Genomic DNA, 17,233 nt, shown 5'->3' on the forward strand with positions numbered 1-17,233 from the left:
CTCTCAGATCATATTCCCTTTCACATTGTGCACCTATTTAAAAATACTGTATATGCTATGAATAAATAAAAACCTAAATTAAAATGCTACGTTAAAAATCAAATGTAAAAAGATGCACTTGTTTGTATTTTTACATCAGTTTTAACCAATAATATCATAACATTCATCCGTCTCTTAGTGCCGCCAAGCTAAGATTCGTTAGTTAGCTAGCTAGCTAGCTTAGCAACTGCATGTCCCGTCAGTGTGTCTTCAGGTGTTCACGACCTCAAACCTTGCTCCTCGTTGGTGTCTGTGACAGCTCCAGGTTATGGATATATTGTGTTAGTTATATAATGTTTACACAGAGTGAAATTCAAGACACTATCAAATTAAAGCATTCTTGATAGCCCCAAAATTCAGCCTAAAATAGTTGGAATAAACTCTGGTTTCTCCACTAGAGTTTAAAATTAAGTTCTGTTGTTGAACACTGTTTGGCTGCATCGCTTGACTTCATACTAACAGTGGGACTGAGAAGGTACCTGAGTTGGCGAGGGCGATGGCTTTGAGCGTGACGAACTCCTCCTTCTCCATGCGCAGCTTCTTGTAGCGTCGGACCAGCGGCAGGATGGCGACGTGCAGGTCCAGCAGGCCCGAGATCCTCGCCTGCTCCTCGTCCACCACGTAGTCCTCTGCGTACACAATCTCGTCCTCGCAGGGCAGCGAGCGAAACACAATGCTCAGCACCAGGATCTCCATCCAGGCACTCTGCAGCAGACTCATCTGGTCTGCCAGCGAGAGAGTGGAAAAACCTGCAGAATTACAAAGGGCGTGTTATTTTGGGGGATTTTCTTTCAACATACTGCTGGTCACTCACACTTTGTATCCACATGACAAATCATGAGACCAGCCCATTAACCTCACTGCACTGTAATTGGCCATCTCAAGTCTTCCATGTTTTATGGGCTGTGTACTGTCATATAACGCTGCATAATCCGCGGAGAAGTCCGACATGGAACAGAGGCCGATTACTGTATGTGGTGGCTTAAGGGAAGAATATAAATCAGTCAAGTGTAGAGGCCTTTGAAACGTGAGCCAGGGCTGCTTCAACCACCAACCGTCGACACTCAGTCCCTCTGCAGCCCCGTACATAAGCACATGAGACACCGATTAGTGAGGACAAATCCACTCATAAAACCTAACCATCTCTTGTTCTCGTCATGGTGAAGAAGAAAGAGTGCAACAAGAATTCTTCTTCATAACAAAATAAATCTGGATTTAAAAACCGGCCAAATGAATGAACGTAGCCTCAGTCACTCGATCGTTATTTCTGATTTGTGTCGCCGTCTGTCATGATATGAAGTTATCCATCAAACTTAAATGAGCCGCAAAACTCTTCTCGAATAAAACAAGACTCAGTCCTCAAACCAAACATATTTCAGCTGATAAGCACCTTCCTGATTCTTTTGTCTCTTGCGTTGAACCTTCGGAAACTCCGGTTAACAATTCATCCAAGATCTGGAGGTCGTCCCATCAATTCTGTAACATTCACACACACACCACATCAAACAGATGGACGTCTGAAAGGACCTCAAGCACCGCACCACAATACCTTTCACCACTCTATAGTGAATAGGAAGGTGATTGGGGGTATTGACCAGGGCCTTGAACCCACCACTCTGCTTACTTAAATCTGAGCTTGTATGGACGGGGAACGGGGCAGGTAGACTTAAAAGAGGTCCTCCCGATGGTTCTTATCAAGCAAATAGAGAAACGACGGCAGAGAGAGAGAGAGAGAGAATGAGGGAGGGAGAAAAGAGAGCTGGGGGTGTCATTGATTAGTAGATTGTAATCAGTGCACCAAATGCGAAAGGGGGATCGATCCAAGCCTCAGATCTGACAAACAGACAGCTGATGGAGGACATCCGGTACACGTTTGGTGGGGGGATGGAGGGACTGGGGAGTCACTGAATGTAGATACTGTAGGCTGCATTAGGAACTCAGAAATTTAGCCTCCATCTCCTAAAAAAAACTCTTTTTGAACGTCTTCATTTTTGTATTTAGAATAACGGGAGATGATCAGTGACTACATAACATGCAACATGTCTGGGAAAAGCCAGAAGAGTTAGACAAAACTTGCAAAGGAGCATAATTAAGACATGAAATAATGCTTATTGCGAGTCTTCAGACCTCTCATACTGTCAATAAACTGGTTTCATACCACCTTTTTTGCTTGGGGCACCATTTCTTTTGTCAGGTGCTCCTTTTCTCTACACAGTTTGCAGAACAGTCACCCTCTTCATGTGCCTCCTCCTTTTGTTCACCACCCTTTCCTTTTCCCTCGCCGCTGTTTTTTTTCTTTCCACTCAATTTACTGAAGCGACAGAGTGACTTCCTGGCTCCCCGGGGGTCGCCCCGGAGCTTCAGGTGCGTCGCCCTGAGGTGGCTGAGTTAAGTGTCGCTGTGGAGGGTGATTCCCCCTGATGAAATATCAATATGTCACCCTACTGATTTACTGCCGTTTGACCAAACATGACACAATATCGAGCAAACTGGGGAACGTCTACGTCTTTGTCTGCAGTTTTCTCCCCTGGTGATGACAGAAAGCATGAACAGAGACGAGGGACACCACAGGTTTCTACTGTGCCATAAGAAAATGAATTATTAGCTACTCTGGCCTGCAAAGGCACAAAGCAGTAAAGGCAAAATTAAGGAAAAGAGTTTAAAGTTTATAGGCTGGCAGGCAAACTGTGTAACAGACAGAGAGGTTGTAATGCCTTCGTTTTATACCCTTTATAGATGATTATAAAGAAATCACTGTCTTAGGCTATGTAGGATACCAAAAACATCCTCTCTTTGTGGGTTGAGGGACAGTGAATTTAACATTAAACTCTACTTACTACAGTAGGACTGTAAATCCATGTAAACACCCCGTGATGTTACCAGTCATCCGACATGCCAACATTATACCACGTGTCTGTTTCTATAAGGTACTTAATCCTCAACATAACATGGGCTGTTCGTGATTGTTTGCAGAAAAGGAAAGCCATCTGGCAATGCAACAGTACAGTACAGGTACAGATCAGATAAGTAATTGAAACCCTGTTCAGCACAATGAAGAGACTGAGTGGCTGGCAGTGAAGCTTGAAGCTGTCATTGAGAGCTAGGTCTAAAACAGACAGCAGTTCACTCTCTATTCATTTAGTATCATTACAGGCCTCCTAAGAGCCCTAATGGGCCTAATAAAAAGACAGAGGTAATAATGAGACTAGAGGGCCCTATATGAGCAGGAGGAGTAGGAGGTGGGGGGAGAGCCAGGGGAACAAGAGAACAAGGAAGCCAGGGAGTGTGTGTGAAAGATATGATGGTAGAGAGAGTCTGTGTGAGTGTGTGAGAAAAAGAGAGGAAAGAGGAAGAAAGCGCTGAACTGAGTGAACATTAAATACCAGAGGCTGCTGAATGCTGCTGCCTGGAATATAAATCTACACATGTTGTGAGCACTTACATGTCTGAGATGGTGCGCGTCTATTAACAGCTGCACAAATGAGCGGCCACCTCCGACCCCCTGACAACCGTGCTGCACTTCTGTTTCCATTTTCACGGCAGTGTGTGTGTAACATCCAATCAGCTGCTGCCGTTTGAAGAGTTGCAGCCACGCACTCAAACATGTCTCCAGCAGTTTTGTTCAGGGAAGCAAAATTTTCCAATTTCTTTGATTTTATATTTAGAGAAAAAGCAAACTTGTGCAACAATTCGCCATAAATATTTAAGCCTATTCAACCTCACATGTTTCCTCTCAGGTCTCCACATCTGGATGTTGAAGGACTTTTACATTAATGGAGCGATCTGCAGTAATGACTCTTATTACCTCATCGTTAAGGCCATTTGCTCAGTGGGCTATGAGTGTAATGGTGGGAGTGGACTGTTAAACTGTAGGGACCCCTTTTGTCTTAATCGTTACTTGGTGACATCCTGACCCGGTGGCCCCGGGTAAAGTGTCCCCAGAGTGTCACATGCCCCTTTAATAACTCTGTCAGGCCTGGATTTAGATCTTCATAGTATAAAGATCAATAGTTATACATAGAAAATGGAACAGAAATTGAGGTCCAAAAATATGGCGATATGTAAATTTCTTGCATTAATTTCTGCACCCCTGCAGCTATGATTAAATTGAGGAATTTGATTTCAGGTACTGTGTCCAAAAAACATCAGGTCAATGATGCTCTTTGTCTCTGTTAAAGCATCTTCCCAGTTCAGCAGCCTCGCTTCGTACCCCAGCATCCCTGCAAAGCCCAATCTCCGAATGACACTCCTCCCCTGTGTCTTTGGGAAGTAAATCCTCTGAGGTTCCCAGAGCAGGTCTGGGATCAACACACCTCCAACCATCCCAAACTGAATCAATTAAGGAGTCAAACAGAAATCTGATGACAAATCAGTGATAAGAGCGAACCCTGGACAGAGCTAGTGAAGTGAGTGAATAAATCCACAGGTAGGAAAAACCCTCCAGTTGCTGTGTTTAGTTGTCTAGATGTGAGAAGAGAAACAAATTCACTGCATGACGCTGCATTATAGTTGATTGTATTATTTTGATTCATTTCAGTAGTTTTGTTTAAGCAAAAACACAGAGCACACATCCTCAGACGTGAGGATTTGCTGCTTTTCTTTGTTTCATATCACAGCGAATGTGAAATTTGGGGGTTTTGTGCAGCTCGTGGGACAAAACGAGGCATTTTAAAGATGCCAGATTGTGCTCTGACAAACTGGATTGATTAATTGAGAAAATAACTGGCAGTTAATTGATTTTTGCAGCGCTACGTCACATTCAAAAAAATGAGCTGAATTGGAAACCATGCGTTTCTGTTGTGAGTCCAACCTGTGCGCCCTAACATACTGTCTGTTTCAACTGATAGAGATAAAAACAAAAAGAAAATCTTAGAACATTTGCATAACAAGTCTTATTTAAGGATTCGTCAACAGGGAGCGGCAAAATCCATCAGTATTTCCCTAAATAAATCAATTTTACAATAGGCCCTGTGTAGTCTCCTTAAGTAAGTAAGAGGATTGCTTTCTTTAAGTCTGGGATTGAAATGGAATACATTGACATAGGGGCGGATCCCCCCCCCCCTCCCCCAGACTCTCCCACCCTACCCAGTCAAATCAAAGGTTTCAGCTGCTCTTTATTGATTAGATTTTAGAATATGGGACTAGCTTTTCCCTTAGGTGCAGATGAGTAGCAGATGTTAATTACCCTGTGTGTGTGCATGAATGTGTGTGTGTGTGTGTGTGTGTGTGGGGGGGGGGGGTGTTTATGTGTTTATGTGTGTGTAACAGTCAGTGAGCTACTTCACTAATCTCACGCTGTATTCGTTTCAGCAAATTAAAATACAAATGTGGATATACTTCCCGGATTTACCAACAGCATCAAGACCTGTGAATCTGCCTTTCATGAGTCTCAGGTCAGGTAATCCTTCTATTTCTTCAGTCATGCAGTTATTTATCAATTGAAGTAAAAAATCATTAAATACGTTGAAATTGTTGAAAAGTCAAACACATTTCAAAAATGGTACCCCAGACAACACAGTCATTAATTAGCAGCCATGCCTCTCTACCTGGGATATGTTTAGCCCAGCCGATGATGACCACCAGCTCGCGGTCGGCCAAGTCGCACAGCGTGGTCAGGGCCTTGATGTCTCCGTCGGGCATGGTGGGGTCGGGCATGGCATAGATCTTCTCTGGCTCCACCACCAACAGATGGGAAACAGTCTTTGTCACTGCAAGGAGGGAAGGGCGGATGCGGAGATGGAGAGAGAGATGTGTTGTGAGACAATTTTAAGTGACAGCATAAAGACATTTCATTTCAAAGGGAATGACCAGAACCAGGCTGGATTATACGGGGACACAGAAAAATCCAACCGGTAAATCAATCAATAATATAGCTGACAAGTGTCATCACAAATGGTGCAAAGTCTAAAAAAGCTGGCAGGCTGGCCCAACGATGAATCTGATTATAGCGTAACTGAACATAGATTTTAGAAAATTCTTCTACATATCTACAAAATGCAGTTGTGCAAATATTCCTCAGTGAGATAATAAAAATGGAAAGGCTTCAAACTGCAGGATTCCAAGTCCCAACATTTCTATAAAACTGTAAAATTGCTGCTTTGATATAAAAGCAAAATGGAAACCTTTCAGTAATTCAGTAAATCAGCTGAGTGAGATAGAAAAAAACAAACAAAACCAAACTGTGGGACTCACATGGCTTTTTGGCTGGAGGGGGGATGGTGAGGCCGAGGTAGGCGCTGTTCTCTGAGTCCAGCCTCCGTTTGTACTTCTGTCTCCCCCCTCTCACCCGGTCCAGACGTACACCTGCAGAAAGTATCATCGCAATGTTTCAATGGCAGCAAAGCAAAGGCACTTTGAAAAAGAGAATCAAATGGAACTAATCTGGGCAAAGAGCCCCGACGTCACTGCATGCTCTGTTTCCTGGCTAAAACAACTAAACCTGGCATCATCAGAGTTTTATGCTATTATATCTAAAACTGTAGCTACAAGTTCTGCTAATGATAATGGCCTCTTTCAATGTATTTTGCTGAGTCATAAACCCCTCTCAAGGATTTCAGTGTTTTTATCTTTACTTCATCATGACACATCCAATACAACCAAAGCAGAGGATTTTTTTCTTCTGTTTAGCCCCCCAATTTTATTTTTTCTGGTAAAAAAACCAGCATACCAAGCAAATTAAAGTCATTGGAAATAATGTAGTAACTTATTCCAGTATTAGTAATTGTCCATGGTTATATCATAACTGGGACTTCTCAGTTTCTTTCCTTTGTTTTTGACAGTCTGACTAAAAGAGGGACTCAATACAGCCGTGCTATAGATGGAAGAGTGTAAGTATCTAGTTAGTATACAAACAGACATATCTGGGATTATCTTGAAAGCCGTCTCAGAGGACACGGGCTGCATCAGATGCACCTCATGTGCTGGATTTCCACTCCTGTATTAAAAGTTGTTTGAGCATTGAGGGAGAGCAAACAGATTTTACATGGTCAAGTGGAATTGAGTCGTGTGAGATTTCCCAGTGACTCATATAAATTCCTTTGATTCCCCTGGAAACAAAAGAATCCGATTAGGATGGTCTTTCAATTTCCTGACACCGACTATCCACTAACCTAATTACCCACCGTGCCCAGAGGGAGCTCATTCTTCCCAGCAAACACAGTGAGATCATTTTATGCCTGGCAGATTGAAGCTAAATCGAGAGCCCCTCTCCGAACACAGCTTTCCATTTGTACGCCTTAAAGTAATCAATAAGGCTTGCAAATAGACTTCTTGTTCTTTGAACACATGTGGATGCAGTTTTAATTAGTCAGTTAGTCAGGTAGGAACTGGGTTTGCGACAGATAGAGCTATGGTAGTTGTTCTTACCATTACTCTTGGTTAAGGGAGATTTGAAATTATAAATTGTGCTTAAGGAAACTGTGCACATGTACTCCAGATATTAAATCAATTCAATATCTCCTCTATCTAATGACACACATAGGCCTAATAAAGGGATATGCAGTTAGTAAGGGCTTTCAAAACAACAAGCTTGTGCATTGCAAAAACATATTAAGCAGGTGTATACACTAAATTCATAGACTTGTCAGACTAAGTGGCAGTGAAATGTTGCTGCCTTTGTCCCTGACATCTGCCACCATCCGAACATGCACACTCACGCGCACACACACACACACACACAGTTTTCCCTGCTGCAGGCTGCAGGGTCATGTGGCTGCAACAAGCGACAAGTGACCAAACAGCCGGAGTCAGAATTCCAAGATCCGCGGGGGCTGTTTGAACTGGAACATCCAACTGGCCCATAATTAATAGACGCTGACAAGAATTAAGAGCTCAGCGCTAACCAGTTTCAGTTTACAGCTTAGCGGCACTGCAAACGGCAGCGACCCAAAGCAGGAGGGCAGAGAGAGCGACAGAGAGGGCGAAAAAGGGTTGGATACTGTTGGAGAATGAGAGGGAGTACGACAGAACAAGCTGCTGTTTTTTGGCTGGATGTTTCAGCTTTCTGCACGATCTGTTTTTCTTCCCCTTACTCCTCCTTCTCTCTGTCTCTTTTTCTCACCCTTTCAGCATCGGGTGTACATCTCCTCCCTGACAGCCCTGCCTGTCCCAGCCAGCGCCTGATCCGACCAGCGCGGGATTATCTCTTCCCCATGTGATACGGCACAGTACTGAGAATCTGACCACAACAAGACAGCTGGATGAGGCCCCTTGTAGGGCCGGGGGGACGGGGGGCGGTTCGTGTCATCGTCAGCACCGCATTCCACACCTCGGGCCCAAAACCACAGCGGCCTCAGCGCTTCGAGACAATCGGGTTCAGCTTCAGCTCTGGAGCGAGAGACGCTGTGACATGGGGGGCCAGGCGGGCGCACAGATCATCTTAAAAGCATCCAGATCCATTTTTTACAGTTGCTAGCCCTTCATAAAGTGTGGCAGCCAAAATATGGACGACAGGGGTGAGGTTATGGGGTAAAAGAGCGCGGGGAATGGGAGGTGGTAGAAATGTGTGTGATGAATGTTATGAGCCCGGTAAGATCATACAGTACAGGACAGTGTGTTCATAACTTAGCAGCCTGACACACAAAGATACTGGCTGACAGTTCATCCTTGCTCTGTGTGTGCGTGTGTGTGTGTGCGTGCGCACGTGTGTGGAAAGACGATGAGGCATGTTTGCATAGGAGCAATCTTTACGGCCACCTGACCCCGGCTTCCCTTTCACATTCAATATCTTTATTGACTTGTGCAACCTTAAAGCACATTCCTGATTGAAGCGGCGGTGGTTTCCTTTATGCGGCGGCGGCGGCGGCTGTGCGTACGCGCCATGTGAATTTATTTCATTCTCTCATGCATTTATTATTTATTCTGCATTTGGATCCCTACTCACTTCAACTAAGTAGTTGCCAATTCTCCTTTTATGTCCACATAAAAATCATCACAATTGAAAAATCTAACAGGCAGGTTCACAGCTGGGAATTTATATAATAATGAAGTCCAACCAACACAAACACCAATGTTGTAATTACTTGCATTTGTCATATTTTATTTATTCTGTTAACTGTAATTACATTTTCAGTTTATGATCTAAACATAATCTAAATATGTCTTCTCCATGCTGCCGGGAACAAAATGCTGCTTGGGAAATAATGAATCCTTTATTTATTTTTCTTTTGGTTGGCCTAAAAGGGGAACAAATAACAAATACTGATTTTAAAGATGCTGGAATCATCCTAGAAAATATCCACATTGTGTTAGTTTTTGTTTAGATTATAACATGAAGTCCTCACTATTGTTAAAACCCTCCAACTCCCAGAGAAAGTGCAGACAACATAATGCTATAAATGAAATTAGAAAGTCAAACAGTCATGAAGTGGACTAAAGGGTATTTATTAAAAAATGCATCAAAAACAAAAAACGTCCAGAATAAAATTAAGCTAAGAATGAAATAGAGCTTGTAGATTAATGGAATTTCATTTTTAATTACAATTTTGGCTTCCATCGATGATGAAAACAAGAAAATCAAGATAAAATGTTTTTGTGTCGCACTCAAAAAAAGCCCAGAGTCACTCTCAGAGAGCCTGAGGCGTTTTATTTAGCTCGCTGCGATCAAGTGAGCCGTCATTTGCGAAAACTCTGAAGCCAGCTGCTGATTTTGATGTGTGTCTATCTGTGCTGTTAAGGTACCAATGCTTGGAGCGGCCAAAAAGGTTGAGAGAGTCGCTTTTCAGAAATCCTTTCTCAGATTGTGTACACCAGATTAAAAAATACATTACAATACACATCGTATATTAAATTAGTCAGAAGATTTATTATATCATATATAATTGTAATAATTACTATTAAGATTATTGTAAGATTTTGCAGGGATTTTCAGTAGAACCATATTTAAAGTTCAAGGGAAAAGTTCGAGAAATGCATGATGTTTCCAGTCAGTCATCATTTTAACTGTGATCTCAATATTGACCAAAATAATCGTGATTAGGATTTTTGCCACAACCAAGCTGCTTTAGAATAAAATAATAAAACAAAAAAGTATCCCAAAGTACATACTATGAGGTTTATTCAGTCTATGCAGAAGAAGCTCTGTAGGCAACAGATTTCATCATATAAATGTGTGTGTGGTTCATTCAGTGTGTCAAGCTTGTGTGCCACTATATGAACATGTGCATGTGTGCGCATGTATCTCATGCAACTATTTTCAGGCCCTCACCTGTCAGAGGCGCTTCTTTCTAGAGAATGTGTCAGAATTGACTGGCTGGCTAACGCTGCCAGAGGGAGATTAGGAGCTCCCTATTTTAGCTGGGAAAAATCAGAGGGATGCAGCGTGCGCCCCCTCCTACACAGTCGCTCACCCTTTACAAGGCGCAGGGACCTTGCCCTTCCAGAGCTACTTCTGAAGGCTGCGTCTGCAAGCCTGCGAAGAGCTGAAGGCACCGGGCAGCTTTTGTTTGATTGTACAGTGTCTGGGTGGGCTGCAGGGAGAGAAGGAGGCTAGAAGAAAATGGGTACGGGACAACGGGAGGAAGGGGGGGGCATCAGGATGGCGTCCCACCTGCTCTAACCCCGGTGGGCTGACGAGACAAAACTGGAGTTGTTCTCCCATAACACTGGCATCGCTCTCTTTATCATGTTTTACACTTTTCATAAATCTGAGCTGGCGTGTCCACAAGGGGTATTACTGTGAATTACTGAGCCACACTGACCACAAATGTGCCTGTAATCGAAAACATCTGCACGGCTCGAGATGGCCGGGTCGATTCAGGATCCCCAGTGCATTGGCACAGCAGCCGTTCCGATTGCGGCCATCATACAGACTTTTGAGCAGTGGGTGAGCAAGACGGCGACAAAGAGAGAGGTGCCAGCAGGGAACATGTACCTCAAGGTCCGATTCCATGTCACTTTTCAGGGCCGATACACACTTGGCATGTGCGTACATGAATGTGTGCGTTGTGAATCCAGTGTGCATATCGGAGGGTTGTAAAGAGGTCAGCCCTTCGCTAAATCCCCTTCTTCAGAGGAACACGTGTTAGCCTCCGTGTCTGATGTATCACCTGCCAGACAGTGAGGACAGGCCAGTGCAGAGCCTCTGGGTGGGCGCTGACTCTCAGCTGCAGTCTGCCAGCTATATCTGACACCCTAAAAGCAAACAAGGCCCCATACATGTGCTGTTACACAGACAGGCTTGCGCTACAAGTGGAAATCAAGACACACTGAGTCAGGCGGCAGCCAGTCTTACAGTTTAGGCACAGATGTAGAGCAATACAGGCAAAACTGGATCTGGCTTCGTATGCTGTTCAAATGCATCGCCTAAGACTTAAACGGCACCCACACAGTATGGACTTTTGCTGTATCTTTATTTTGATGATGTAATCTTAGTGTATGGATTGGTTTCTGATCTGAGCCTATTGAGTGGAAAGGGACCTGACAGTCTGTGATATTGGATATGGCTTTACTAATCTTTTGTGTATGTGGCCGGAGGAAAATAAGGCTGTAACGTTACCCCGGTAGCCACGTTTGCTCAGGAAAGACTGCTGATCCCTATCTGTGGTCGGGCGAGGGCGAGACAGCGGTGTAGGTTGCCAAAATAGTCTGGCAGCTTGTATTCATCCACCACATTACAGCAGTGTCAGAAAATCCCCACAAGCAAAGAATACGCCACAAGAAACACGGAGCTAACGCTAAAACCAGCAAGCCTCGACTTCAGAAGACCACGGGCCGAAGTGCCTTTTGGTGAAATGGCTAAAAATGAGGCCGTGCGGGACGTGCTTTTCAAACATGCTAATTTGCTAACATGATGACGTGATTACTCGATCAAAGATCTACGCAGATTTTCGCGCAGCACTTAAAAGACAAATCTCAAAATAAATCTTCCGTCTTAAACAGAAAATGACAAGTGCAACTTAAGTCACAAAGCTGAAACATGCCGCTTCAGTCCAGAAAGATTCTTGCATCATTTAACACCGTACAGTAATGCTATGGGGATATTAGCGCTGCTATTAGCTGGAGGCACTGACTCCTGGCAGTAGTGACTGACACCATACCTTCCGCGAGTTGTAATTACGTGAGAGTTTTTCCATTGGACCTGTGACCTTTTATAAGCCTCAGCTGGACATTTAAGGGGTCACTGACCGAGGCTGGTTTCCTCAAACAGCCGCCTTCCACCCAGCTCATCCAGGCGCTCTGCTGTGGCACAGCAGTAAAGCCGGATCTGGAAAGAAGCCTGTCATCTGCAATATCTTTCTCTTTGATTTTCATCTGAGACACAAGATATAAAATTTATTTCTGGTCACAAAAACTGCTTGCTCACATCCAAACTCGGAGGGGGAACGGGATTCACACTCACAAACTGCACATTATTTTTTTAATTTACACATTTTCTTCCCCTGTGTCTTACTAAAATGTGTCGAGCTGCTACTTCAGAACAGTTGAGTTATTTGGACCTCCACTGGAGCCCAAACACACCTGAAGCCACCAAGCCGGGCTTGAGAAGTGAAGTCAGCTGATTAGCGGCAGGTGTTACAGGGAGGAGGGGTTTCCCCTGCCCACCAATGGTGCTAGTCTGTAACTGTAGCAGCTGGCACTTTATAATTCAGGATGGCATGCTTAGAGCGGAGCTTAGAGGGTCCTCGTGGAAATATTAAGACAATTTTAGAACGACTGATCACAGATCTCTCGACATCGTCTGCATTGCAAGGCATTTCTTGTGATACTGCCGCACTGTAGCAACTAGAAACATCATTTTGGGAAGTTTGTAATGGGAGCAATGGTAAAAAGAATTCATAAGAACATAACTGTAAAATGTTCATTTTTGTAGCCATGGAATAGAAGACATCTGCATTCATATTACACTATGTGATTATTCTTTTTCCATGACCAGCCCTTGGCCACTTGTTATGCGGTGATCTCATTATGTGAAGTAGGGCAAGCCGCCGTCCCCCACTGATTCCATGATCAAAGCCCCCCCAAGTCTGTAAGAGGCCACGCCATGGCACTATGCCACGATTAAATGTCCTTTTTCCTTTTAATTGAATGCCATTACTTTCAGAGAATCACCTACTGTGCCACATGTCGCGGTGGCTGTGATGCTGCATCTCAGTAGCGGCAGGCGGTGCAGGCTACGGCGTCAAATTCCCCCTCACACACACACACGCACACGCACACCGACTGTCCACTTCAACAGCTTAGCTCGGCCCGCCACAGACAATACCCTGCCATTTTTCCCCTAAGCATGCGCTAATAGTTTCAGCTTTATTTCTGAAGCAAAGTTATTTTTTTCTGGCTCAGAGTCAAAGCCTCGGTGTGAGATATTTGGGCCGGGATGAAGACATCAAGAGTGGGCACATGTATAAATAGTGTTGTAATGGCAATACAATGGCTGACCCCTCTTTCTGAGATGAACAAACACAGCTACGTCAGTACATAGTGACGCTGTATCAGTGGAAGTGAACCAAAAGCCTGACATACAATCTTGTGTTACCATCGCAGTTAACCGCTGCTGGCTTCTATCATGAGACGTGTTGGGTTCTGGCAGAACACATCAAAACTCTATGACCGTGTTTTTATTTTAGGAAATTTATGACTGTTGTGTCTCTAAGTGGAGCCTATAAACAAATTCTTTAGATACTCTTTTTTATGTTTGGATATATATCATATAATCAGTGAGGATTGCAGTGGGCTGAGCTCCAGAACTTAACCTGCTGTAATTCATCTCCAAACTGGGATACAACGTTGTATTTAGTGGAGTCTCATGCTTGTCCTAACTTTGTTAAAGCCATCAGGGCTCAAATAATGTCCTACTGAATAAGTACTTAAACATAGGCACTACTACTATGAGACTGCTATTTGTGCACTAAACCCTCCATCATCATCAACCTCCTGATGAATCTTGATGGGATATTCTGAGCCTCAGTAATGTCAAAAATATCTATCTATATATTTTTAATGCCTATATTTGCTTGTTTTGCACAATTAAAAATATGCCAAATTAGCTTGTGGCTGTCCCTGCATGCAATGTATCCTAGATGTACAAACAACTATCACTGGAATAATTTTACACTGAAAAAGGCTTAAAAACATGATGACTCTTAGACAAGTTCTGGAGTTCAAAGGTCTCTTTTTCTATGTTTTCTAAGCAAATTTATAGACATGTATCTACATTGGACACCTTGAAAACTGATATCCTCAGAGAGAGAAAGTCTCTCCAACTCTAAAAATATGTGTATAATGTCTCAGATTTGACTCAGCTATGACTTCAAGAAGAAGGACAGATTTTTGACAGTAACTGTGGCGCTAAAGTACCTTAAATACCTCTGTGAGCGACCAGATGTGTCACAGCCACTGCTGCAGCTCCAACTGCTGACGAATGGGTCAAATGAATGGTCAAACTCTAATAACTCCCCTTCCTGCTGGTCTCAGAACACCAAGCATTCACCTGTCCCTTTCACCTCACGCAGTATCTTTACCTCACTTACTGCATCTCCCTCTGCGCCTCATAATTCAAAAACCACTGATCTAAAACTCGAGGAAAAAAAATGTCAGCCGGTGAAATACACAGCATGAAATTCAACAAACAAATGACACGAGACACTTTGCTTGTTCACACTCGGCACCACCACCACCAGAGATTCAGAGTTACACTGCCACGATAACAAAGTGTGCATCATTCATGCAAAAAAATACTTTTTACGCTTAAAATATGAGTGCAGACTTCTACATATTAATGTTGTCATGTACATGTAACAGTAATTTTATAGTGCACCGGTCTGACAGTGAAAGGAAAGGCACTCGTGTTACTTTATGTGCCATCTTAAATCAAATTAATTTCACCTGCAGAACAACTGTTTCAGTCAGTTTGTTTTGTTTTAAATGTTTTACACATTACTGCTAATCTGTCTGCTTATTAAAAATAAGCTCGAGAACATTTATGGAAAATGTATCAATATGCTACCTTTAATATATTTGGTGTCACGGACAGAAATTTCAGAAAAACTGGTGATATTTCTCAATTCTGGCTGCATTTAAGTCCAACCAAAACGGGAGCCCGGTGTCTAGTTTCCAGTGAAGTCCCAGTTCAGCAGTAGGTATTATAATACTCTCGACAAAAGCGTAACTCACAGCTAGACTCTCTGCAGATCTTCTAGCGAAACACACAAATGCAAAATAACAAACAAAAAAAACCCCTCTTTCCTCGGCAAAAAAAGAGAAAGAAAAATCTATCGGCTATATTTTCCCTCTGTACTCCCAAAGGTCTCACTGCAGGAGAAACAACACATGCAGGAAGTGAGGTGGGATGTTCGGAAAGCATTTAGTGGATCAATATGGCAGGAAAGAGAGGGGAAGGGAGACAGACAGACAGACAGACAGCGAGGGTGAGGGAGAGAGACACCCAGAGCCCGGGGGAGAGAGAAGTCTTGGGGGAACAGCCTGTGCTTTTCAAGAGTACTGTTACACTTCTCAGTCACTCTTGGTCGGAACATCCAACTCAGCAGCTTTTTCCACGCTGAGTCTGAGTTAAACGCTGGTGTGAGGAGAGGTAAGTAAGGCTTGTGGATGATGTCACGGGTGTCTCCCCCCACAGCTGGTTTTAATATCTGATTACTGACCAGTCTTATCGCCCCGAGAAAGACTGTTAGACTGTTAGATTTGCTGGCACGAGATGGCTGAAGTTCAAAGCATTGATATTCACTCCTGAACTCACGATAGAGTTAAACCCTTTTTTCTTCCTTCTAATATACAGTATGACCCTATAAATAAAAGCCCTTTATTTGCTATCTTTTAGGTTAAAACTTTGTATTAATTAACTCTTCATGAGCTTAAAAAAAGCACACTTCCTCTAAACTTAGTCACAGAATCTAACAGTTTTTAAAATGTTTAATAATTTGGCCTTTTGGTCTAAAGTTGAGTTATTTCAATGATAATAAAAGCAGAAATCAGAAAAATGGGGATAATATTTTCAAAATTTTCAACATATTTTCATGCTGATGATATTTAATTCATTATTTTCTTGAATTGTTAAGACCAATAGGCCCTGTTTAAAATCTCAAAAGGGCTACAACTAATAATTTACCAAGAAATACCAATAAAATTATCTATAGAGGTTTACAAAAATGGTGAAAAGTGCTTCCCAGCTTTTTAGGGTGCTCGAGGTGAAGATAATTTTGGCATTTTACTTTGATATTTGACCTAAACAATATATATTTTGCCCTCAATAGTTGCCATGTCACATTTCTGTTGATCAATGATCAATCAGTTATTCGACTCACTCTTTCAACTATGTCTCTTAAAAGATATCTGAAGTTGGAACACGTAATGAGGAAAACAGAAAGAAAGAAAGAAAGAAAGAAAGAAAGAAAGAAAGAAAGAAAGAAAGAAAGAAAGAAAGAAAGAAAGAAGAGCAGATAATAAAACAAATACTCACCTTCTTTCAACATGCCAACTTTAAGACATTTCATGAAGCGGCAGGCCTGGCACGACTTGCGTCTCCTCTTGGTGATCTCACATTCATTGGTGGCCGGACAGCTGTACTCAATATTTCCTACGGAAGATTGAAAAAAATGTGTTTCTATTAATTCTGTGAGCTCAAGAGGTGCACGTCAGCAATTAGGAGGAATTAGTTTTGGAATCATTGCACAGAGAAGGAGACCGAATCAGAAATGGTAAACAACAGAAAGGCAGAAAGACGCAACATGTGTGCGTGCGTATGCACACACACACACACACACACACACACACACACACACACACACACACACACACACACACACACACACACACACACACACACACACACACACTTACACACCTGTCCCAAGGTGACCCTGCATGACACTCCTGAAGGAGAGGACGGTTTAGTGGCATTTTGATGGGACATGTAAAGAGCGCCTCCCTGCCCAGGAGTCCCACCCTCATTTTGATTCACAGATAAATTAGCTTCATTAATGCAGAGCGTCCTCTCTGCAAATGCTCACCACGACCCCTTCCAGCCCATCCTTCTTCACCTAGAGGATGATGGGAAAGCTGCCCTCCCTCAACAACACAAGGGCTAAGAGATGGATGCACAGCCCAGCGCTCTGCATAATGTTCTCCAGCAAAGACCAAGAACTGCTGTTAGACTCGCAGATCTAAGGCTCCTGTATCATGTAGCATAAGCTCAATGTATTATTCAAGTCTGTCTGGATGGTTGTAGGCTCACTATGGAAAT

At 43.1% G+C, this 17,233-nt stretch overlaps 1 protein-coding gene across 2 annotated transcripts in view; it reads right to left on the reverse strand.

Annotated features, from left to right (window-relative positions):
* Positions 1–17,233, reverse strand: part of LOC139347585 (steroid hormone receptor ERR2-like) — a 34,481-nt gene that overhangs the window by 2,880 nt on the left and 14,368 nt on the right. Inside the window, exons 3-6 of one of the 2 annotated variants that reach the window (XM_070987289.1) lie at positions 16,451–16,567; positions 6,232–6,342; positions 5,586–5,747; positions 519–788 (exon numbers count right to left, since the gene is read on the reverse strand). In XM_070987289.1, the coding sequence (XP_070843390.1) occupies positions 519–788; positions 5,586–5,747; positions 6,232–6,342; positions 16,451–16,567 (660 nt within the window). Of the gene's footprint in view, positions 1–518; positions 789–5,585; positions 5,772–6,201; positions 6,343–16,450; positions 16,568–17,233 lie in introns of both variants that reach the window. The other variant, XM_070987290.1, reaches the window with a different exon arrangement.

Source organism: Chaetodon trifascialis, chromosome 19, assembly GCF_039877785.1.
Source record: "Chaetodon trifascialis isolate fChaTrf1 chromosome 19, fChaTrf1.hap1, whole genome shotgun sequence".
NCBI lineage: Eukaryota > Metazoa > Chordata > Actinopteri > Chaetodontiformes > Chaetodontidae > Chaetodon > Chaetodon trifascialis.